Source organism: Mus caroli, unplaced genomic scaffold, assembly GCF_978045245.1.
Source record: "Mus caroli unplaced genomic scaffold, Mus_caroli_1 scaffold_12, whole genome shotgun sequence".
NCBI classification, from domain to species: domain Eukaryota; kingdom Metazoa; phylum Chordata; class Mammalia; order Rodentia; family Muridae; genus Mus; species Mus caroli.
This window is the reverse complement of record NW_028227267.1, coordinates 52,086,459-52,111,141: the sequence shown is the minus strand read 5'-3', so window position 1 is coordinate 52,111,141 and position 24,683 is coordinate 52,086,459. Positions and strand designations below refer to the sequence as shown.

At 44.2% G+C, this 24,683-nt stretch overlaps 2 protein-coding genes and 1 pseudogene across 2 annotated transcripts; 2 read left to right on the top strand and 1 right to left on the bottom strand.

Annotated features, from left to right (window-relative positions):
- The first annotated feature begins 4,355 nt into the window (after positions 1-4,355).
- Positions 4,356-6,785, top strand: LOC110288847 (mast cell protease 4). Its single transcript, XM_021155083.2, has 5 exons — positions 4,356-4,418; positions 4,904-5,054; positions 5,554-5,689; positions 5,861-6,115; positions 6,512-6,785. The coding sequence occupies exons 1-5, from the start codon at positions 4,364-4,366 to the stop codon at positions 6,653-6,655; spliced, it is 741 nt and encodes a 246-aa protein (XP_021010742.2). The 5' UTR covers positions 4,356-4,363; the 3' UTR covers positions 6,656-6,785.
- An 11,630-nt stretch (positions 6,786-18,415) lies between these two features.
- On the top strand, positions 18,416-19,388 carry LOC147001880 (elongation factor 1-delta pseudogene; annotated as a pseudogene).
- A 2,862-nt stretch (positions 19,389-22,250) lies between these two features.
- On the bottom strand, positions 22,251-24,459 carry LOC110288848 (mast cell protease 2-like). The gene is made up of 5 exons (XM_021155084.2): positions 24,405-24,459; positions 23,841-23,988; positions 23,199-23,334; positions 22,777-23,019; positions 22,251-22,388 (listed from the first exon to the last, which is right to left on the bottom strand). Exons 1-5 carry the CDS (start codon positions 24,457-24,459, stop codon positions 22,251-22,253), a joined length of 720 nt encoding a protein of 239 aa, XP_021010743.2.
- Positions 24,460-24,683: the final 224 nt, after the last annotated feature.

Genomic DNA, 24,683 nt, shown 5'->3' with positions numbered 1-24,683 from the left:
ACAAACTATTCCACAAAATAGAACTCATTCTATAAAGCCACAATTACTCTGATACCTAAACCACAAAAAGACCCAACAAAGATAGAGAATTTCAACCAATTTTTCTTATGAATATCGGTGCAAAAATACTCAATAAAATTCTTGCTACCCAAATCCAAGAACGCATCAAAACAATCATCCATCCTGACCAAGTAGGTTTCATTCCAGGGAAGGGATGTAGGGATGGTTTAATATATGGAAATCCATCAACGTAATCTATTATGTAAACAAACTCAAAGACGAAAAACACATGATCATCTCATTAGATGCTGAGAAATCATTTGACAAACAACCATTTGTGATAAAAGTCTTGGAGAGATAAGGAATTCAAAGCCCATACCTAAACATGATAAAAGCAATCTACAGCAAACCAGTAGCCAACATCAAAGTAAATGGTGAGAAGCTGGAAGCAATCCCACTAAAATCAGGGACTAGACAAGGCTGCCCACTTTCTCCCTACCTATTCAACATTGTAATTGAAATCCTAGCCAGAGCAATTCGACAACAAAAGGAGATCAAGGGGATACAAATTGGAAAGGAAGAAGTCAAAAAATCACTTTTTGCAGATTATATGATAGTATCTATAAGTGACCCTAAAAATTCCACCAGTGAACTCCTAAACCTGATAAACAGGTTCAATGAGGTAGCTGGATATAAAATTAACTGAAACAAGTCAATGGCCTTTCTCTACACAAAGGATAAATAGACTGAGAAAGAAATTAGTTAAACAACACCCTTCTCAATAGTCACAAATAATATAAAATACCTTGGTGTGACTCTAAGGAAGTGAAAGATCTGTATAATAAGAACTTCAAGTCTCTGAAGAAAGAAATTAAAGAAGATCTTAGAAGAAGGAAAGATTTCCCATGCTCATGGATTGGCAGGATCAATATAGTAAAAATGGCTATCTTGCCAAAAGCAATCTACAGATTCAATGCAATCCCCATCAAAATTCCATCTCAATTCTTCAATGAATTAGAAAGGGCAATCTCCAAATTCATCTGGAATAACAAAAAACCTAAGATAGCAAAAACTCTACTCAAGGATAAAAGAACCTCTGGTGGAATCACCATGCCTGACCTAAAGCTGTACTACAGAGCAATAGTGATAAAAACTGCATGGTACTGGAATAGTGACAGACAAGTAGACCAATGGAACAGAATTGAAGACCCAGAGTTGAACCCACACACCTATGGTCACTTGATCTTTGACAAGGGAGCAAAAACCATCCAGTGGAAAAAAGACAGCATTTTCAACAGATGGTGCTGGCACAACTGGTGGTTATCAAGTAGTAGAATGTGAATTGATCCGTTCCTATGTCCTTGTACTAAGGTCAAATCTAAGTGGATTAAGGAACTCTACATAAAACCAGAGACACTGAAACTTATAGAGGAGAAAGTAGGGAAAGCCCTCGAAGATATGGGTACAGGGGAAAAATTCCTGAATAGAACAGCAATGGCTTGTGCTATAAGATCGAGAATCGACAAATGGGACCTCATAAAATTGCGAAGTTTCTGAAAGGCAAAAGACACCTTCAATAATACAAAAATGCCACCAACAGATTGGGAAAGGATCTTTACCTATCCTAAATCAGATAGGGGACTAATATCTAATATATATAAAGAACTAAAGAAGGTGGACTCCAGAAAATCAAATAACTCCATTAAAAAATGGGGCTCAGAGCTAAACAAAGAATTCTCACCTGAGGAATACCGAATGGCAGAGAAGCACCTGAAAAAATGTTCAACATCCTCAATCATCAGGGAAATGCAAATCAAAACAACCCTGAGATTCCACCTCACACCAGTCAGAATGACTAAGATCAAAAATTCAGGTGACAGAAGATGCTGGCGAGGATGTGGAGAAAGAGGAACACTCCTCCATTGTTGGTGGGATTGCAAGTTTGTACAACCACTCTTGAAATCAGTCTGGCGGTTCCTCAGAAAATTGGACATAGTAATACCAGAGGATCCCGCAATACCTCTCCTGGGCATATATCCAGAAGATGTCCCAACCGGTAAGAAGGACACATGCTCCACTATGTTCATAGCAGCCTTATTTATAAGAGCCAGAAGCTGGAAAGAACCCAGATGTCCCTCAACAGAGGAATGGATACAGAAAATGTGGTACATTTACACAATGGAATACTACCCAGCTATTAAAAAGAATGAATTTATGAAATTCCTAGGCAAATGGATGGACCTGGAGGGCATCATCCTGAGTGAGGTAACCCAATCACAAAGGAACTCGCACAATATGTATTCACTGATAAGTGGATATTAGCCCAGAAACTTAGGATACCCAAGATATAAGATACAAATTGTGAAACACATGAAACTCAAGAAGAACGAAGACCAAAGTTTGGATACTTTGCCCCTTCTTAGAATTGGGAACAAAACTCCCATGGAATGAGTTACAGAGACAAAGTTTCAAGCTGAGACGAAAGGATGAACCATCTAGCGACTTCCATACCCGGAGATCCATCCCATAATCAGCATTCAAACGCTGATACCATTGCATACACTAGCAAGATTTTGCTGAAAGGACCCAAATATAGCTGTCTCTTGTGAGACTATGCCTGGGCCTAGCAAACACAGAAGTGGATGCTCACAGTCAACTATTGGATGGATCTCAGGGCCCCCAATGGAGGAGCTAGAGAAAGTACCCTAGGAGCTGGGGTGATCTGCAACCCTTTAGGTAGAAAAACAATATGAACTGGTTACAGTACCCCCAGAGCTCATGTCTCTATCTGCATATGTATCAGAAGATGGCCTAGTTGGCCATCAGTGGAAAGAGAGGCCCATTGGTCGTGCAAACTTTATTTGCCTCAGTACAGGGGAAAGCCAGGGTCAAGAAGTGGGAGTGGGTGGGTGGAGGAGTGGGTGGGGGAGGGTGTGGGGGACTTTTGGGATAGCATTGGAAATGTAAATGAAATAAATACCTAATAAAAAGTATATTAAAAAATGGCTACGACATTTGGCAAGACTCAATTTCCTCATCTGTAAAATAGAAATAACAGTACTCAGGGTTAGTGAGGTCTTAAGAAAGAACAGACCAGAAACATAACACTGTGTCAATTATTCAAACTTGCACAGAATTTTACATTGTAAGCAATTAAGGAAGAATAAACTTTGAAATCAATGGTATCTTTCGGTGTAACTGCAAGCCATGTTTAATTTCCAGTGACACATGAAAAGATGAAAGCACTAAGTCTCAATACTGATCTGCACAGATTCGACCTTGTTCTTAAGCAAGTAGACTCTCCATGTGTAACTAGCAAGCCTTAGATCCTCTGTGGAACACAGAGGGGGTACTTTAAACATTCCATGTGTTTTCTGTCCATCCCACTGGAATTGAAATGAATATGTTTTAGAAATTAACAAATTAAATGTATGATATTCCTGTTCTGTAATATCCTGAAAGTCCATTGAGTTCTCCCTAAATGTGTATTGCAACATCTATCAAAGGGACTTTTAGTATGACTAAATCAGAACATGCATTTTTACAGCAGCTGTTCTCAACCTATAGATCACAACCCCTTTAGGGGTCGAATATTAGATATTCTACATATCAGATATTTTACATTACAATCAGTAAAAGCAAAATTACAGTTATGGGGTACCAATGAAATAATTGTGTGCCTATAAGCAATCATAACATGAAGAACTGTATTAAATGGTCACACCATTAGGAAGGTTGGGAACTTCTGACTTAATTAAGGTGTTGGTCATACCCTATGTGCTGTGTATTCAATACACTCTCCCCACACCTTCATCCCTCACAGCCACATTCTATCATGTCCTACTTATTTGAATAAAGATGAGATGTCCTCACACTGGTCAACACAAACAATGACCTTCAGGCTGAATCAGCCCACCATCAGTTTTTTTTTAAATAAAATATATGTCCTCTCCTCCATGTGCTCATACACTACAGATGCCTGTATTTGTGCTTCAGCAACAGAAATGAGAGTTCACACATATGCAGCATGGGTCTCAAAGCTGACAATAATACCTGGATGCTTAGAAGAACCATTCTATGATCCCTGATAAAGGTCCAACTCCCTTTGTGTTGCTGCTTCCTGGGGCCACTTTGAAGGGTGCAGTCGACACCTTATCATGGGATGCAGGAGACTCAGAATCTGGCCAAAGACTCAACACCACCAGAGAGCAGTCATGAGAATTTCTGATAAGGAAAGTAGAGCTTGTCCAAACCAGATCTGTGGTTCCCAGCCCTGCCTTTCTCCACGTTGGAGCTATAAAAGCAGGAACCAGGACAGGAACACACCAGAATCTCTCTCCAGGCTATGACCGACACTGGCAAGATGCAGGCCCTACTATTCCTGATGGCACTTCTCTTGCCTTCTGGGGCTGGAGCTGGTGAGTTTTGTCTTCATCTCCCTAACCTCTGAGTTTTCAGAAACCGGCCTTCATCTCTTAGCTTTGGTAACAGAGACCCTAACATGAGGTAGGATCCTAAACTGACATAGTCTAGGGGAAATCTGTAGGTCAAGGAAGAATAAAAAACTAATTCCCCTTCATCAAATTACTCTCTGTTCTGATGGGCAGCTCTTCTGTGGCTTTCCCTTGGTGTTGAGGAAGATGGAACGAGGGTGTGGAGAAATGTCTGATGAAGTAGAATGTCAAAAACATGAATGGGTATTGTGTTCTGAATGAAGGATAAGGGTGGACAGTAAAGTCTAGTGAGAAAAATAGATCAAAATGGCATGTGGATGGGCCTGAGCCCCATTCAAGGAGGGGTGGACTTGAAGCAGTCACTCAGAGTTAGCCCCATTTTCCTGTGCCAGCGCTGTGTTGAGGGTCCTAAACCTTTGTTACTAAGAACTTGGGGTTCTTTGTTCCAGAGGAGATTATTGGTGGTGTTGAGTCTAGACCACATTCTCGCCCTTACATGGCCCATCTGGAGATCACCACTGAGAGAGGGTTCCAAGCTACTTGTGGTGGGTTTCTCATAAGCCACCAATTTGTGATGACTGCTGCACACTGTAGTGGAAGGTAAGAGGCTTCTCTTCCTGTGAGGAAATGCAGGCACCAGAGTCACAGAGCAGGAGAGCCCTGAGGAAGGCTCTGAGTGCTGCTCCCCTCACACGGAGAGGAAAAAGAGAGCACAAGGCCTCTCATTTTAATTGACGTCTCTATTTTCAGAGGTCTGAGCTTTAAGCAGGGCTCTAGCTGGGACAGAATCTCCAGCTCTTGTGCTGGTCTCACCAGAGCTCAGCCATGGGCTGTGGTACTCAATGTAGAGTGCCTGTCTACCATGTTCAAAGCTATGGGTTCAATCCAAGAGCTGGGGGTGGGATATAGGAAGAGTTGTCTGTCCTGGGTTTCCCTAAGCCCTGTCCTTCTCAGAAGGCTGTGATCCTGGGAGCTCCATCTCAAGTCTGTCTAGGGGCTCTGCCCTGGGATAGAGAAGAGAGACTCTAGTATCGCTCTCCTTGGAAAGAATCCTCCTCATAAGACCAGCCTTTTTCACTGCTTCTTTCTCTGTCAACAGAGAAATCACTGTCACCCTTGGAGCTCATGATGTGAGCAAGACAGAATCCACACAGCAGAAGATAAAAGTAGAAAAACAAATCGTTCACCCAAAGTACAACTTCTATTCCAATCTCCATGACGTCATGTTACTGAAGGTGCCCTTATTTTTCTTGCCCTGCTTAAGTCTCCCATCCTGCCTCAGGCCTTTGAATTCTCTGTTGTCCAAACCACTTCCTTAGAACCCACTACTGAATTCAAAGTGGGAATGGTCCCATGTCCAAGCATTCTTTTCTGATTTGACAGCTCTCCTCTCCTTGCCTCAACAGCTTCAAAAGAAAGCCAAGGAGACTCCCTCTGTGAATGTAATCCCCCTGCCTCGTCCTTCTGACTTTATCAAGCCGGGGAAGATGTGCCGGGCAGCTGGCTGGGGGCAAACTGGAGTGACAGAACCTACCTCAGATACACTGAGGGAGGTGAAACTGAGAATCATGGATAAAGAGGCCTGTAAAAACTATTGGCATTACGACTATAACCTCCAGGTCTGCGTGGGCAGTCCCAGAAAGAAAAGATCCGCATACAAGGTGAGAACACACCTGCTTTTCCTCCACTCATCAGGCAACAGCATCAGAGGAGGAAGTGTGCCGAGCATCTCACCATGGCAGTAACCAATGCCTGTGTTCTTAGGCTGCTAGTCCTTAGGGAACTGAAATTATCCCTCTTGTTCCCATCTGCCTATGCCAAAACCCTTGCTTAGCCTTCCCATGAAGCTCCAGAACAGAAATGAAGGGAGCAAGGGAAAGAGTCTCAACACTGGGACAAAGCCGGGGGAGAGGGGGGGAATCAATCATTAAATTCCTAACTTAAAACCCAGAGGGAGCCTGGAACCCTTACTACCCCATGGAGTTAGCTATGATGTGGGGGGTCTGTAGTTGGGGGAAGGAGATCTATGCTCATAGTCTGATTTTTCTCACCTACAGGGAGACTCTGGAGGACCTCTAGTGTGTGCTGGGGTGGCCCATGGTATTGTATCTTATGGACGGGGAGATGCAAAGCCCCCTGCAGTCTTCACCCGAATTTCCTCACATGTGCCCTGGATTAACAGAGTCATAAAGGGCAAGTAGTGAAAAGCCTGACCTGCGTGCATCAGAGTCTTCAAGCCAGAGCTCTTCTGATAACCCTTGGGTTCAACAAAACATGTGTCCATCCTGTCCCCTGCCTGCCCCCAGCCTGTTCCCAGCCTATCCTTAGCCTGTCCCCAGCCTGCCCCCAGCCTGTCCCCAAGATGATCTGAAAGATAAATTCTGTGATGATGGACTGTTCCCTGTAATGCACCTCAGTAAAGACCTAACGTCCGGCAGCCGTGTGACTCCACTCTGTCCTTTAAACACTCAGCCCCTCTCTATGCTCAATGAAGAATTGATTTGAGCTACTATCTTGCATGTTAACAATCTCAACTACTGACTTCCTGACACAGGGTGTGCCACTGTGGATTATTGAATATTAATTAACACGCATGGCTGTGAGCAGTAAGATTTCACATCCAGGGTAATGTGCACTGTTCTGTTCTTCCCTCCACTGTCCTGTCTTCTCATCTTCTCCCTCCTCGTCTCTCAGCTCTTCTGCCCACAAACCCCATGCCTTAGTCACTCATCTTTCCACACATCATAGCAGACTCCATGCCTAGGTCAGACATGGCTGCTGATCCTTGTGTCCTCACCACCTACACTGCCATCACCATCCTCTCAGTATTGCACCTGCAGCTAGAGCAGAGCCTGCCCTCAGAGGGTCATGGAGCATGACTGTGGCTGCAGCAGTCATAACAGGAGAGCATCAGAACTTTCTGGAACCAAACACAGGGCAGAACTAGCCTGTGTTAGGAAAAGACTCTCGAGTACTCAGCATGCACTAGTACTTAGCATGGTGGCTCTAGACCTGCTTCTGAGCCACCCACATAAAACTGCCATCTTCCTCAAAGATCCAGCCTTTCAAAAGAATGTCTGAGTTAGGTGAACTTCTAAATGACCTGCTCTATCTTAAAAGCCAAAGCCCCCAGTGTTCTTAGTCAAGAGGAGCAATGCTTGAACTACAGGGTTCTGTAGAGTCTGAAATAAAGGAAACCACACACTAGGTCTAGTAGGCCCAGGGACCCAATATGATGGGTTTGACCCTCTGACTACTGCACCATGAAAAACTGCTGTCATGACCAGCCCCAAAGTTCTGTGGATTCTGAAGAGGAAGAGACCACACATGATGTCTACTAGGCCTAAGGGGGTGTAATATAAAGGGTGTGGCCCTCTAACTACTGTGCAATGAAAAATTACTGCCAGTACCAGCCTCAGACCAGGAACTCAGCACCTCCACCCTCCTCCTGCCCTGCCCGCCTCTCCTCTGGGTTTCCAGCTTCAGCACATTACAGGAGAGATGCAGAGATAGCTTTCAAAGTGCAAGACTGACAATAAACTCTATTCTAACTCAGGAGGGGGGAGCACTAAGAAATATAAAAGGATCTTTTAAAATTAAAGAATCTGATTTGGATTATAGATACATGGGTGACTGGTTTGGTTTGGTTTGGTTTGGTTTGGTTTAATTTGGTGTGGTTTGGTTTTCTGTTGTTCATACCTGAGTAACTAAATGGGTCTTTCTCACCTTGACTTAGATTGGTGTGGTTTGGGCATATTATCACCATATAGTTCAGACTGACTTCCAACTATGATGCTTCTGCCTCAACCTCCCTAGTCCTGGGACCCCAAGCACTATTTACCACCTTAGGCTTATACAAAGGTTTGAAAACGTGAAACACAGACAGTAGCTGTGTCTTGTCTTAGCAGAGGTGAATGCTCACTAACCTGCAGCTGAGGGCACACGGCCTCTTTCCCCACAGTCTAAGAAAGTCATGTACTTGGGACAGTCTTCCTCCCTGAAGATGGGCAACTGGAGGTGAGGAGAGAGTGATTGCCCCACCCTGCAGCCTGGCCCACAGTAATAGGGGAGCAGGTGGAGACTACTGAGAGCTGGGCTGAGGGCACAGGCAGAATGGCCTCCAGAAAGGTCACCTGTACAGAGCAAACCCCATCACGTGGTCCCCTGGTGCCAAAGGAGCAGTTGGTGACCCAAAGGCTCCAAAATCAAGACAAGAGCCTTATCACCACCACAGCATCCGTTCTTAGGCATGGTGGAAGGAGAGCAAAAGCAGCAGGCCCAGTGGACACTGGAAAGATAGAACAGCCATGGTCTCATGAGGTCAGGAAGGCAAACATGCAGATAAGGATTTTCCCCATGGTGGGTGCAGTCGCAGTCCTGGGCAGCATAGCTTAATAAGGAATCTTAGTGACCTAGCAGCAGATACGTACTGAGGGTGTCCAAAGAGAAGATCAGCTCAGCTGACAGTAGCTGAAGAAAGTGTCCAAGAAGTCAGCAGAGGCTCACCCTTTGGAAAAGTGGAAACAAACCCACAAGTCAGCAAAAGTGGGTAAATCTTTAGACCAAAAACTTGAGAGGAATGTGGAGGTTTATGTGCTAAACAGTAACTAAAGGATACTTACCTTCAGAAAACAGAAAAACCTCACAATGAGCAGAGTCCTGTCTCTGGTGAAGTGGGAGAAGAAGAAAAAAGCCAGGGTTATTACTATCCTGCAGCAGGTGTTACCCCTCGCCCCCATGTGTTCTCAGCCTTCCAAAGGAATGTTTTGATCAAGTATTTTGCAAATGAAAACTTTTATTAGCCCAATAAACAGTTTGAGGAAGGAAGGAATGTAACCTGGTGTCACTTTTAAGCTTAAACCCTTTGTGAATTTTGCTTTGCTTTTATTTTATATAAGAACTTGCTTGGAGACCTGGAACAAGTACCACTCTCTTCCCTCAGTGTCCCAGGTGCTGAGGCTTGCAGTATGCACCGCTGACGTGGAGACTTAAGGATTCTTTGGAAAGTCAGTTTGGTTGAATGGTGTTTTAACTGGGGCCAAAGATGTGAAGGAATATTCTGCTGAAGTAGACACAGTTGAAGGCTTTGCTAAGGCAGACTTGTGAAGGAACATTTTTCTGAAGCAGACACAGGAGAAAGGATGTTCTGCTAAAGCAAGCACATGAAAGGACATTTGATGAAGGATTCTTCAGTAAAGACACACATATATTGACCCATCTTACATTATGTAGTTGAGCTCCATTTGTCAGGACTCCACAGAGAGAAACACACATAGAAAAACTTCTGGTGGGGGAGCGTGTGGGGAACTTTGGGGATAGCATTGGAAATGTAAATGAAATAAATACCCAATTAAAAAAAAGAAAATATCTAATAAAAATATATTTAAAAAAAAAACTTCTGGTGATGTGCTATGGCTTCTTGCTGATTCTGCAGACTAGGGTTGATTGACAGAATGATGTAAGCTGAAACAGATTCATGTCGAGTTTTGCTAAGTCAGACTCACATGCTAAGGCAAGACCCATGGTGAGGCAGGACCTGTGGAGGACATATGTTGCTTGAACTGAGTATAAAAAGGACCCAACAGAGTGAAGGGAGCCTGCGGCTTGCCTTGGCAATCTTGGCTTGCCTATAGAGCTAGCTGTGCAATGCTTGCTGGTCTCTGGTCTTCATGGATCTTCACTTTGCTGAGAGAAGCATAGCCAAGAACTTTTACTGAAGTTCCTGCCAGTCCTGGTCCCTTCTGCTGACTGATGCCAATTCTGCTGAGGCCTGGCTGTTCTTGTTAGGTCACTGCTGTTATCCCAACTCTACCTAACTGGACTGCTGGAATAGCGGTGAAGTGTTAGCGAGTGTTGGCTGCCTCTGCTGACCTGTGAACTGAACTGCTGATTTCCTGACACTGCAGATGGGATCTGTTCCAAAGAACTATTTCTAAACAGGTCCACTTCCCCAATATCCTTTCTTTTCCACTACCACTAGTGGGTGGTGGGCTGCAAGACAGATTAAAACGTTTAAGAATTATCATTAGAAGCAGGCCTTGAAAAAAACTAAAGTTACACACCACTATACCCAGCTTTCCATCCTATAATGTAAAGCTACTAAATGTTAAGCTTGGAGTCACTTTTGTGCACAGAAAATAACTTGAACATTTAATTACATCTAGAGTCACACTACTAAAAAAAAAAACAAATCCTCAACTGGACACAGCAGTGCACACATGTAACCCTAGCTCTTGGGAGGCACAGGCAGGAGGAGCAGGATTCAAGACATAGCCTGCTCTACATATGGACTTCAAGGCTAACCTAGACTACTTGTCTCAAATGAAAAATGAGAGTAGAGGGAATATGGTAGAAGGGAAAGAGGATGATAAGATGGAAAGAGGGAGGAAAAAGGGGGAGGAAGAGAGGAAATGAACCCCTCCTGGTTGGCAGCTGTCCCAGCCAGAGCTGCATGTACTCTATAACACATTCCGTTGTGATAGGTCAGTTTGCCCAACAGCCTTATAACCTTGTAGATGATTGAAATTTTGAGTATATACTGTTTAAAATAGTATGTTGTGAATTGGTCAAACCTTTTGAACAGGTTGCTGTGGTTCATGTCTTGGAACACTGTGTCCCCACATAGTGGTACTGCCTTAGGAAGGTTGAAGAACCCTAAAAGACACAGCATCACAGAATGAAGTTGTTTGTGGCAGACTGGTTGTGAAGTTTTATATCAGAGTTGCACTTCCTGTCTGCTGATGCAGTGTGACTCTCCCTTCACAGTCCTACTGCAATGTCTTTCCATCGTGGACTGTGTCCTCAAGTTGTAGCCATGAGAAGTGTACATGACATGACTTTCCTGAGACAATGAAACAACAGGTTTCATCAGTCACTGCCTTAAGTAAAGGCAGCATCTCCTACTGACCCCTTTCCTTTGTAACTAATCACAATCCCAGCTTCCTGATCTTCAAACCATCATTGAACTCTGAAGTACACAACATAGGCAGCAGCCAAGGGAGGCAGCAAAGGAAGCAGAGTTCTGGGAAACTGTAGCAGACAAAGAGAATGCAGGAAAATCATGGGGTCAGTGTTTATGAAGCTGATGCCCTGCTGGGGACTGAACCTTATCTCCTCCCCCACCTACAGCCAAGCCAAGAGATATAACCCAATGCTGGTGGACCTGAGCCCCAGTTCTATATGACCTACCCCTCCGTTTTCAAGGACACAAGAGGAAAACCTTGCCTTGGGCTCTGGGGCTTGCTCTCACCCATACAGAGCCGCCAGACAAGACATCTCCAGCTCCAGTTCCTCCTCTTCCCTGCTAGTGATGCAGGGTCAGAGGACAGCTCTCAGCATTAGCAAAGGAAAACACAGGACCTGCAGTTACATTCCCACCTAGGAACTAAACATCCCGTCGGTCTCCAAGAGAAACGGCACTGCACTGTGTGGCCTTCTCTTCATTAGACTCCTTCTGAGTCCAGGGAAGCATCGAGCAGATACTTAAAATGTGTTTAACAGTTAAAGGCAGTATGATCTTGGTCTTCCTATGTGGTTTCCACCCCTTTAGTTCCTTCAGTCCTTCCCCTAACTCTTTCATATGGGTACCTGATCTCAGTCCAATGGTTGGCTCTAAGTATCTGCATTTGTCTCAGTTAGCTGCTGGTAGAGCCTCTCAGAAGACAGCCTTGCTAGGCTCCTGACTGGAAGTACAACAAAGCATCAGTAATAGTGTCAGATTTGGTGCCCTCCCATGGGATGGATCCCAAGTTGGACAGGTCACTGGTCAACCATTCCTTCAGTCTCTGCTCCATTTTTGTTCCTGCATTTCTTTTAGATGGAACAATTCTGAGTCAAAAAGTTTGAAGGTGGCTTGGTATCTGCATCGCTCCACTGGGGACCTTGTCTAGCTACTGGACATGAACTCTTCTAGTTCCATCGCCCCACTGTTGGGCACTGCAGTTAAGGTCACCCACACTGAGTCCTGGGAGTCTCTCATATCTCAGCTCTCTGGGACTTTCTGGAGAGTCCTCCCACCCCCACCCTACTCCATCCCCAGCAATTTTATATTTCCATTCATTATTCTGAACCTCTGGAGCTAATATCAAAAATATATAAAGAACTCAAGAAGGTAGACCCTTCAAAAAACAAAATCAACAAAACAAAACCCAATTTAAAATGGGGTACACACCTAAACAAAAAATTCTCAACAGAAGAATGTTGAATTATCAAAAAGCACTTAAAGAAATGTTCAACATCCTTAGTCAATAGGGAAATGCAAATCAAAATGACCCAAAATGGCCCTGAGATTCCACCTCACACCAATCAGATTGGCCAAGATAAAAACAAACAAACAAACAAAAAAAACCCTCAAGGGACAGCACATGCTGGCAAGGATGTGGAGCAAGGGGAACACTCCTCCACTGCTAGTATTACCAGTAAACTGGTATTACCATTCTGGAAATCAATCTGGCTGTTCCTCAGAAAACTGGAAAGAGTTTTACCTGAAGACCCAGCTATATGACTCCTGGGCATATACCCAAAAGATGCTCCACCATACCACAAGGACACATGCTCCACTATGGTCATAGCAGACTTATTTGTAATAGCCAGAAACTGGAATCAACCCAGATGTCCCTCACTGAAGAATGGATACAAAAAATGTGGTTCATTTACACAATATAATAATATTCACCTATTAGAAAACAAGAACATCGTGACTTTTGCAGGCAAATGGATAGAACTAGGAAATATCCTGAGTGAGGTAACCCAGAACTCAAAGGACATGCAGGGTATATACGTGCTGTTAAGTAGATAATAGCCAAAAAGTATATGATACCCATAATACCCCCAAAAAAAACACACTGACTGTAACAAGTTAAACAAGAAGGAAGGCCCAAGTAAGGATGCTTCAATCCCACTTAGAAGGGGAACAAATAATCATGGGAGACAGAGGAAAGGAAGGACCTGAGTGGAGAGGGGAAGGAGAGAGGAAAATGGGGGCAGGATCAGATATGGGGAGACATGTGAGAACATTTTATATAGCAAACAGGATGTGGAATCTTTAAAGTATTTCTGGTCTTTCTCCAGTAGATGTCAGTAGCAACACCCTCTACGCATCCAAACAAAATCCCTCCAACTATTGATCAATGTCCCTGAGGACAAAGGTGCAGAATCAGCTTCAGCTGACATTTACACACATGGTACAAGTAGGACTGCTAGGGTCAAACAATCTTGCCAGAGCTCATCTGGAAAAGAGATCTCCCATCTGTAAAGCTCTAAGGGGAGGCAAACTGTAGGTCTTAGGTTGGGGGATGGGTTGGTGTTCCAATGCCTCCTCTGGGAGTCTTGCCTGTTGCTGGAAATGGCTGGCTCAGGTTCTGTATCCCCCACTGCGAGGAATCTTAGCAGGATCACACTCATAGATTCCTTGAGTTTCCATTGCGTAGGTTTGTAGTCTTTTCTTATCAGCCGCTGCTGTGCCTGGGAGTTCTTTGGTCCTTAGCAAATACAGTGGTGTCCAGGGATGTCCATAAATGTTTATGAACATAGGAACTGCCTGAAATAAGAAAGCTGGTTGTGCTGATCAGGATAGTGCCCACAACAGTCCTGATTCAGCCTTGGCTGGGAACAAGATGTCATTTCTTCTTTCCTAAGTGGGGATGTGCAGGTCCAAACCCTCTGAGGTACAGCATGAAGAGATTTGAACGGTTGGGGTCAGACACACAGAGTGGTCAGCAGCTAGCTGGTTGCTGCTCACAGGCTGTTGTCCATCCACGCCTTACCTCTGCCTGGAAAGAGATGAAAGCCCCAGGCCTTGGGCCCAGCGAGGACTCCTCTCACTCTTGTGTGCTGAGGGAACCTAGTCAGTGTCTCTGCTGAGTTCTGATGATGCTTCATGCCAGTTTCTGTATCGAAAACTGTGTGACAGCAAAGTGGGACTTATTTTCAACAACTAGGCAGCAAGGAGCAGGACAAGTAGTGGGAATACTGTAGTTTAATAAGCACGCTGACAACTGACAAGGAGGCAGGCGGTGGGAAGTGGAGAGAGGTATAACATTCTCCATCCTCTATCTAGAAATGTTATTTAGAACCAACAATGGCTTATAAAAGACCAAGAGTCTGCATTTCCAGGTGAAGACTTCTCATTAAGAAAAAAAAAATGATTGTGAAAGAAATCTTCACTAATCCCACATCCAGTAGAGGGTTAATATCCTAGATACATAAAGAACTCAAGAAGCTAACCTCTTAAAACCAAACAACCAATCAAATAATGGGATATAAAGTTAAACAGAGACTTCGCAACAGAGGAATCTCAAATGTCTGAGAAGCACTTAAAGAAATGTCCAACATCCTTAGTGATCAGGGAAATGCAAATCAAAATGACCCTGAAATTCCACCTTAAACCAATCAGAATGGCTAAGATAAAAAACTCAGGTGACAGCACATGTTGGCAAGGATGTGGAGAAAGAGGAACACTCCTCATTGCTGGTGGAATTGCAAACAGGATGTTCCTCAGAAAATTTAAATAGATCTACCTGAACACCCACTATACCATTCTTGGGCATATACCCAAAAGATGCCCCACCATACCACAGGGATATATGCTCCACTATGTTCATAGCAGCCTTATTTGTGATAGCCAGAAGATGGAAACAAACAAGATGTCCCACAACAGAAGAATGGATACAGAAAATGAGGTTCATTTACACAATGGAATACTGTTCAGCTATTAAGAGCAAGGACTTCCTGAGTTTGCAGGTAAATGGATGGAACTTGAAAGTATCATCCTGAGTGAGGGAACTCAAACCCAAAAAATATGCATGGTATATTACTAATACCCAGTAATATTGGGTATTAGTTCCCCCCCCCCGAAAAAAGAAGTAAAGAATACCTGGCATATAATCCACAGAACTCAAGAAGGTTAAAAAACCAAAGGGCCCAAGTGAGGATCCAATCCTACTTGGGTGGGAGAAGAAGGCAATCACAGGAGGCAGAGGGAGGGACCTGGGTGGGAGAGGGGAGGGGAAGAAGAAAAGGGGAACATGATCAGGTATGGGGGGGGACAGGAGAGAAGCTCTGAGGGTCAGCAGAATGAATGTAAATATGAAATTTTGGGGTGTGTGTGGGACCTTCTAGAATATAACAGAGTCCTGGGAGGTGAGAGATTCTCAGCAATCAAAGGGAGAGAGTTTAGATGAAATGCCCAAGAGTGGGGAGAGGGAACTTGTAGAGTCCACCTCCAGTAGAAGGACAAGGCATCAAGTGGAGAGATGGAGTTGCCATCTCTTAGTCCAAAAGCTCTGATCCAGAATTGTCTAAAAAAAAACTGCAGGGATGAAATGGAGAAGAGACTGAAGTAAAGGTGGTCCAGTAACCAGCCCAAATTGGGATCCAGCTCAAGGGGATGCTCCAAGGCCTGACACTATTACTAATACTATATTGTGCTTACAGACAGGAGCCTAGCATGGCTGTCTTCTAAGAGGCTCAGCAAACAGCTGACTGAGACAGACTCAGATGCTTACATGTCAGGAGCTATAATGGGACAAGCTAGTAACTGGCAGGTAATTGTCTAGAGATGGCCTGCTTCAGATTATTATACAATCTAGGATACGTGTGCCTTTATAAAGCAAGGCTGTAAGGGATACATTTTAGGAAAGATTCCTGATATTAATATGCTTTTCCTGTTATAATTAAACATATATAACAATCACTAAGTAATTGCACACCCCTTGGGAGTTGATCTGTGCAGATTTATAAAGATGAACTGTCTTGTATAGAGGATATATATATATATAGAGAGAGAGAGAGAGAGAGAGAGAAATAGATAACAAGTCTTAATGATGATCATATAAGAATTCTTAAAAACATATAAGTGATTATTAAGCTCTTTTATAGTGGGACTGCTATTAGATCCTTTTCTGATAGTCAAAACTGCAATGATAACTCTGCCAATCATCCAAGACTCACCAGTTAATTGCTCATAGATGGTAACTAGACTTTCTCCTACTCAGTGCACATTCCAAGAGTGCACAATTAACCCAAGGTCATAAAATGGGAACTAATTAATGATCTACTATAGGTGCTTGGTCAGAAGATAAAATAATGACTGGTTTTATCAATACAAAATTTCACTTCTTACTTAGTTATGATTTTAAACCTTTGGTGAACCTGTGGAGTTGAGACAAGTGATGGCTGTTTAGCTAGATAATTACTCCTAATGGATATGCATGGAAACATTCTCTACTGTAAACTTCTATTTCAATTTATGATTTGATTTTCTGTGTGAACTTTGGATGAACTTTTTAACATGTGATCATGTATTTTGAAAGATGTTTAAGACTGAGGACAAAGAGAAGAGTCTGAACTGAGGTACTGAGGTGAAAGGAATGGAGGTGAGGAGAAATGAGCTGAGAGAGGAACTGGACTGAGGAGAAGTTTTTAGACAGAACACTTTAGATTAGGAGGATGCAGAGTGGAATAACTTAGAAACTAGAGGTAACATAAAATACTAATAGAGAAATGTGCAGAATGCAGAGGGAACAAGGAAAAAAGAAGATGCTGCAGAGAGCAGAAAAAGAAGGCAGGCTTCTCCTTACCATGAACAGAACAGATTTCATGGTAAGGACAAGGCAGGCTTAGTCTTATTAAAAGAAACAAAGCTTTTTTTCTTACATTCTTACATTTCTTAATTCATTTAGCATTAAAAAGGTAGAAGCCTTTTCTTTCTCTATGTAATAAAGATTGGAGCTCATTTTTCATCCAGAATGAGTGAGTTCTTTCTACACTGGTGCTTGGTCTTTTGATCCATATGCATATGTAAGTATGGATGTGTGTGTAAGTATGTAATTGTAAGGATGTATGCATGTGTGTGTGTGTAAGTATGTAATTGTGAGAATGCATGCAAGACGGACCCAACTGGGATGAATGGAAATGTATAAATGAAGAAATGAGCATGCATGAATCTGTATATGAACTTATATGAGGTCATGCATAGTTGCTTATGTAAAAGTTTTTCCTTCTACAAGTGTTATTCTCTTCTCCTGTTTCAATGGAAGTTTGTTGCTCCAAGCTTCCCCCTAGCACAAGGAAGAGGCATCTGGACAATAGGCAAAAGGCTCTAGCAAGTAATCCTTTACTTAATCTCCTGCTGTTTTAGGATGAGATACTAAGTGTCAGAAACTTCTGTTTCTGGCCTCAGGAGATCACAGAAGGCAGGTCAGCTACAATATCATAGTAGCTTAGACTTAGATAAGTAAACTTTTTATTATGCAGCAACCCTAAACCACTGTTGACACTCTTCCCACTCTGCTGCCTCAAGAAGACCAAGGGTCTCTCCTCAGAAAGCAGGAGTGGGTGGGTTGGGGAGCAGGGTGGAGGGAGGGTATAGGGGACTTTAGGGATAACATTTGAAATGTAAATGAAGAAAATATCTAATAAAAATAAAGAGAGAGTGACAAACCACCCAAGTTTGTCTGGGACCATGGGATATACAGAAGAAAAAATAAGAAGAACCAACAGGAAAGAAGAACCCCACACTGGGGCTGGGCCCCTGGCACAAAACAAGCTAGTACACTACCCTAGTGAGTTCTATCAATTCTGATCCTCTAGAGAACCCTGGCAGTCATGATAATTTAATCTGTATTGACCTCTCTTCCCCCAATTCTTCACAGATCTATCCCACTTCCATTCTGAACAAATTTTGAGGTTTTTTTTTTTCCAGAAGAAAATTTCAGCAGCCCAAATATTCTTTGTGGCCTTCCACTGGAATGTGCTTACCTTCTCAGGGGCTGCGTACAAGTAGTTTCAAAGAGCAAAATATTCACTGCATGCCTTTCCCTTACAGGTTGTTAACTATAGGGTGAAATGTTTCCTAAGTGTGACATAATTAAACTAGAACATAATTAAACGTAGGATTTATATGCCAGAGAGAGTGAGGGTAGACTGGCACAGAGAGAGAGAGAAAGGGAGAGGGGGCAGTCCTGAGCTCGCAGTCCCAGGTTTTGGTTGCTGCGTCCTTGGCTGGCGTCAGAAAAATGGCTACAAACTTTCTAGCGCACGAGAAGATCTGGTTTGACAAGTTTAAATATGACGATGCAGAAAGGAGATTCTACGAGCAGATGAACGGGCCTGTGACCTCCGGCTCCCGCCAGGAGAATGGTGCCAGCGTGATCCTCCGAGACATTGCAAGAGCCAGAGAGAACATCCAGAAATCCTTGGCTGGAAGCTCAGGCCCTGGAGCCTCCAGTGGACCTGGTGGAGACCACAGTGAGCTCATTGTGAGGATTACCAGTCTGGAAGTGGAGAACCAGAACCTTCGAGGCGTGGTGCAAGATTTGCAGCAGGCCATTTCCAAGTTGGAGGCCCGGCTGAGCTCTCTGGAGAAGAGTTCACCTACTCCCCGAGCCACGGCCCCACAGACCCAACATGTCTCTCCTATGCGTCAAGTGGAGCCCCCAACCAAGAAAGGAGCCACACCAGCAGAGGACGATGAGGACAATGACATTGACCTGTTCGGCAGTGACGAGGAGGAAGAAGATAAGGAGGCTGCCCGACTACGGGAGGAGAGGCTATGCCAGTATGCAGAGAAGAAGGCCAAGAAGCCCACACTGGTGGCCAAATCCTCCATCCTTTTGGATGTTAAACCTTGGGATGATGAGACTGACATGGCCCAGCTAGAGACTTGTGTGCGTTCCATCCAATTGGACGGGCTGGTTTGGGGGGCCTCCAAGCTCGTGCCTGTTGGCTATGGTATCCGGAAGCTGCAGATCCAGTGTGTGGTGGAGGATGACAAAGTGGGCACCGACTTGCTCGAGGAGGAGATCACCAAGTTTGAGGAGCATGTGCAGAGTGTCGACATCGCAGCTTTCAACAAGATCTGAATGCCCGAGAATGTGTGGTTTCATGTGTGTGAGGACCTGCTGAGATTAAAGACTGAGACTCTGCAAAAAAAAAAAAAAAAAAAAGAAAGGGAGAGGGAGGGAGAGGGACAGGGAGAACAATTCCTTCTCATGTAACCCAGGCTGGTCTTGAACTCATAATGCAGCCAAGAATATTCTTGAATTTCTTGTCCTCTCACCTCTGCCTCCACATCCCACTTAATAACAATCTATTTTATAACTAAACTCACTGAGCGATTATAGGTGTTAACATGGAAAGTATCTAAGATAATTAGTACATTAATTTGATTGATTTTGTCATTCTTCTTGTACACATGTATCAAAGAAATCATGTTGTGTGTCATATACACTTTTTATTGTCAACTTAAAAATGTGATAAAAGGAATCTATGATAAGCAGTCTACCACTAGGACCCCTCACACACCAACAGTGTCATTTGAGAAATGTTTTGATACAAAGTCATATTCCTTCCTTCCTGAAAATGTTTCTAGAGCTACTAAAATTTTTATTTATAAAATAATTGGTAAAACCATTCCTTTGGATGCAGGAGAACAGACGGGGTCAGGTAGTAACACCTGCTGCAGGAGAGTATTAACCCTGGCTCACCAGAGACTGGATTCTCCTCATTGCAAGCTTTTTTGTTTCCAGAATGTAAATCTCCTTCAGTCATTGTTTAGGGCTTTGACCTGCACATTCCTCTCAACTGCAATTGCTTTGGTCTAAAGACTGACCCATAGTCTCTGACTTCTGGGTTTGTTTCCACTTTTGCAAAGCTTGGGTGAGCATCTGCTGTCCTCCTGGATGCTTTCTTCAGCTGCTGTAGGCTGAGCTGATCTTCCCTTTGGACACCCTCAGTGTGTATCTGCAGCTAACAGTGCACTGGAAGGCTTTATTAAGCTAGGATGCCCAGCACTGCTACTGTACCCACCTGGGGGAAATCTTCTTCTCTGTGTGTTTCCTTTGCTGACTTTGAGAGACCATAGCTGTTCTCTTGTTCCCAAAATACACTGGGCCATCTCCTCCTGTGCACAATCCATAATTCATAATCCAATACATGCATAAGAATGAACAGTGTGGTGGGGATCAGGCTCTTGTCTTGACTTTGGAGCCTTTGGGTCACCAACTGCTCTTTTGACACCAGAGACCCATTTGATAGAGTTTGCTCTGTAGAGGTGACCTTTATGGAAGCCATTCAGCCTGTGCCTTCAGCCCAGTTCTCAGGAGTCTCTACCTGCTCCCCTATTACTGTGGGCCAGGCTGAAGGGTGGGGCAATCTCTCCTCACCTCCAGTTGCCCATGTTCAGGGAGAAAGACTGTCCCAAGTACATGACTTTCTTAGACTGGGGATTGAGGCAGTGTCCACTCAGTTGCAGGTTAGTGAGTATTCCCATCTGCTAAGACAAGACACAGCTTTGTCTTTGCTTTGTGTTTCACATTTTGAGACCTTTGTATAAGCCGAGGGTGGTGTAGAATGCTTGGGGTCCCAGCACTTGACTAGGGAGGCTGAGGCAGAAGGATCATGAGGTAGAAGTCAGTCGGATCCACATGGTGAGACTGTGTCCAAACCACACCAATCTAAGTCAAAATGAGAAAAGACCATATGATTTGGTTATACAACTATAAACAAAAGCTAGAAAAAAATAAGGGATGGTCATGCCTATGTAACAATAAACCAACATGGATTCTCTATTGTTTAAAGATCCTTTTAGGTTGTAATCCCGTATGTGCTCCCTGGCCTCATAGAGTTACAACAGAACATATAGTCAGTATTGCATTTGATAGCTATCTTTACATCTGTGCTGAGGACTGCTGAAGATGGAAACCTAGACATGAGGCTTCCAGGCTGTGAGGAGGGCTGAGGTGCTGAGGTCCTGGTCTGGAGCAGCTATTAGCAACAATATTCATGGCACAGTAGTCAGAGGGCCACACTGATCATATTAGGTCTCTGTGAGGCATAGCAGACGTCACAAGTGAGCTCTTCCATTTCAGGCTGCAACTAATGTGTCCTTTCCCTTGACTAAAGACAATGGGGATCTGGCTTGTGAGAGGAGAGCAGGCAACTTAGGAGTTCACTCACCCGGACATTCTAATGAAAGGCTGTTAAACTTGGGCTGCTCAAAGCAGGTCTAGAGCCGCTATGGGAAGTACTACTTCATGCTAAAAACTGGAGGGTCTCTTTCGAATGATGGCTACTTCTGTGCTGTGTCTTATTCCAGAAAGGGCTAATGCTCTCCTGTTGTAACTGCTCTACCAACAGCCATAATTGAAGGACTTCTGAGGGCAGGCTCTCCTCTAGCTGCAGGGGCATTATTGAGAGCTAAGATGAAGATGGCAGCATAAATGTTGAGGACACAAGCTCTCAACAGCCAAGTCTGACCTAGACATGGAATTTCATATGCTGTGTGGAAAGACACAGTGGCTGTGGCATGGGGTTGTGGGGAGAAGAGCTGAGAGGTAAGGAGGGAGGAGAAGATGAGAAGACAGGACAGTGGAGGAAAAGAACAGATTAGTGCACACTATCTGGATATGAAATAATACTCTACACACCCAAACATGCAAGATACTATTAAGTCATCTACAGTGGCACACCCTGTGCCAGGAAGTCAGTAGTCAAGATTGTTAACATGGCAAGAGAGTAGCTCAAATCAACTCTTCATTGGGCTTATACAGAGGAACTGAGTAATTTGAGTGCAACATGGAGTCACACAGGTGCAAGAGGTTAGGTCTTTATTGAGATGCATTACAGAGAACATTCCATCATCACAGACTTGTGCATCTTTGAGATGATCTTGGGGACAGGCTGAGGACAGGCTAGGGGCAGGCTTGATGCAGGCTGGAGACAGGCTGGGATGAACTCAGAGGGCACCAGATGAGCTTGATCTTGAAGAGTCTGACTCAGGCTGGTTAGGCTTTTCAGCTACTTGTACTTTAAGACATGATTTATCCAGCCCACGTATGAGGAGATTCGGGTGAAGACTGCAGGGGCCTTTGCTTTATAAGAAGATGCAATACCATGGGCCATACCATAACACACAAGAGGTCCCCCAGAATCTCCCTGTAGGTGAGAAAAATCAGACTATGAGCAAACATTGCTTTCACCCAATTTCAAAAGCTAATCCCAGATTCAAGTAAGAAGTCCTGGCTCATGATATTCATAAGTTAGGGAGTTAATGCTTCATTTGCCCCCCACCCCTGCCTGGCCTTACCCCATTGCTATCATGTCTCCCCTTACTCCCTTCCTGTCTCATATCTAGGTTCATGGGAAGGTTGCAGGAAGGGCTTGAGAACAGGGAGATGAAACAGGATAGATTTTACTTCCCAAAATCCCAGCGTTAGAAGCCTAAGAACACAGGCATTAGTCACTGCCTTGGAGATATGTTTGACACACTTCCTCTTCTGATGCTGTTGCCTGAACTGGGGAGGAAAAGCAGGTGTGTACTCACTTCTCTTATTGATTCAAATGTTGTGAGACTGCCCGCGCAGACATGGAGATCATCGTAATCACTGTGGTTTTTACAGGCCATGATTACCAGTCTAACCACTCTCAGGGTATCTGATTGAAGGTTCCTCTCTCCAGTATACCCCCATCCAGCTGTCCGGCACACATTCCTAGGCTTGATAAAGTCAAAGGGTCGAGGCAATGAAATTACACTCACAGCACGAGTCAAATTTGCTTTCCTTTGTAGCTGTTGGGGGAAGGAGAGAAGAGATGTCAAAGCAGTGAAGGACGCTTGGATGCCATTCCCCTTGGAAATTCAATAGTAGGTTCAGAGGAAATGATTTGGAGAGGAAAGAATTTGAAGGCCTGAGCCTGGAGGAGAGTTAGGATTGGGAGACTTAAGCAGTGCAATAAAAATAACGGCACCTTCAGTAACATGATGTCATTGAAACCCGAAGAGTAACGAAACTTTGGGTGAACAAATTGTTTTTCAGCTTTTATTATCTGCTGTGTGGATTCGTTCTTGTTTATATTATGAGCTCCAAGGATGACAGTGATGTCTCTGTTGACAGAGAAAGAAGCAGTGAAGCATGCTGCTCTTAGGAGGAGGCCTCCTTCCAGGGGGAAGGGCACCAGGGTCTAGGTTCTGTCCCAGTGCAGCATGAGAGAGACTAGAGATGGAGCTCCCAGGACCACAGCCTAGTGAGAAGGAGGCAGCTCGGGAAAACACAGGACTGAGAACTCTCTTCCCACACTTCACACCTAGTATTTGGATTGAACCCATGCCTTTGAACATGGCAAATTGGCACTCTGCATTGACTTACACCCCACACCATGTCTGAGCTCTGCTGACACCAGGACAAGCCAGAGCTGTAGTTTTCCTCCTGACTAGAGCCCTGGTAAAGCTCTGACCTCTGAAAATGGAGACCACACATGAGATGGTCCAGTGTGTGGCCCTGTGCTCCCTTTTCCTCTTTGTAAGGAGAGCCCATCTTGAAACTTCCTCAGACCTCTGCTGATCTGGGACTCTGGCTCCTGCATTTCCTCACAGGAAGAGAAGCCTCTTACCTTCCTCTGCAGTGTGCAGCAGTCATCACAAATTGCGGGGCTATGAGAAACCCACCACACCTCTTCAAACCATTGTTAGTGATGATCCTCAGATGGGCCATGTAAGGAAGGGAGTGTGGTGTAGCCACAACACCACCAATAATCTCCTCTGGAACAAAGAACCCCAGTCCCTGGTCACAAACTTGTGGACCTCCCCAACAGAGCACCAGCAAGGGAAGATCAGGAAAACTACTCCAAGCCCACCCCACCTCTCATGGGGATCAGGCCCCTCCACATGCCCTTTGACCTAAATTTCTCACTAGCGTTCATGTCCACCATCAGCCTTCATTCAGAACACAATGCCCATTCATGTTTCTGATTTTCTACTTCATTAGACGTTTCTCCACACCCTCATCCCATCTTCCTCACCACTAATTAGTTTTTCATTCTTCCTTGACCTACAGATTTCCCCTGGACTATGTTAGTTTACTACACTTCCTCATGTTAGGGTCTCTATTGCCAAAGCTAAGAGATGAAGGCCGGTTTCTGAAAACTCAGAGGTTAGGGAGATGAAGACAAACTCACCAGCTCCAGCTCCAGAAGGCAAGAGAAGTGCCATCAGGAATAGCAGGGCCTGCATTTTGCCAGTGTTGAGGCCTTGGTGAGCTTCTAGGGTGTTGCTGTCCTGGTTCCTGCTTTTATAGATCCACCGTGGGAGAAAGGCAGGGCTGGGAACCACAGATCTGGTTTGGACAAGCTCTACTTTCCTTATCAGAAATTCTCATGACTGCTCTCTGGTGGTGTTGAGTCTGTGGCCAGATTCTGAGTCTCTTGCATCCCATGATAAGGTGTCGACTGCACCCT

What these genes read in the sequence shown, in the direction of transcription:
- LOC110288847 (XM_021155083.2), top strand. Translation starts at nt 4,364, where the DNA reads ATGCAGGCCCTACTATTCCTGATGGCACTTCTCTTGCCTTCTGGGGCT. An exon ending in GCTGCACACTGTAGTGGAAG is followed by an intron (nt 5,055 to 5,553) that starts GTAAGAGGCTTC and finishes CTCTGTCAACAG; the next exon opens with AGAAATCACTGTCACCCTTG. An exon ending in AGAAAAGATCCGCATACAAG is followed by an intron (nt 6,116 to 6,511) that starts GTGAGAACACAC and finishes TCTCACCTACAG; the next exon opens with GGAGACTCTGGAGGACCTCT.
- LOC110288848 (XM_021155084.2), bottom strand. Translation starts at nt 24,459, where the DNA reads ATGCAGGCCCTGCTATTCCTGATGGCACTTCTCTTGCCTTCTGGAGCT. An exon ending in ATGACATCATGTTACTGAAG is followed by an intron (nt 23,020 to 23,198) that starts GTGCCGTTATTT and finishes TTCCCCCAACAG; the next exon opens with CTACAAAGGAAAGCAAATTT. An exon ending in CATTTGAATCAATAAGAGAA is followed by an intron (nt 22,389 to 22,776) that starts GTGAGTACACAC and finishes TCTCACCTACAG; the next exon opens with GGAGATTCTGGGGGACCTCT.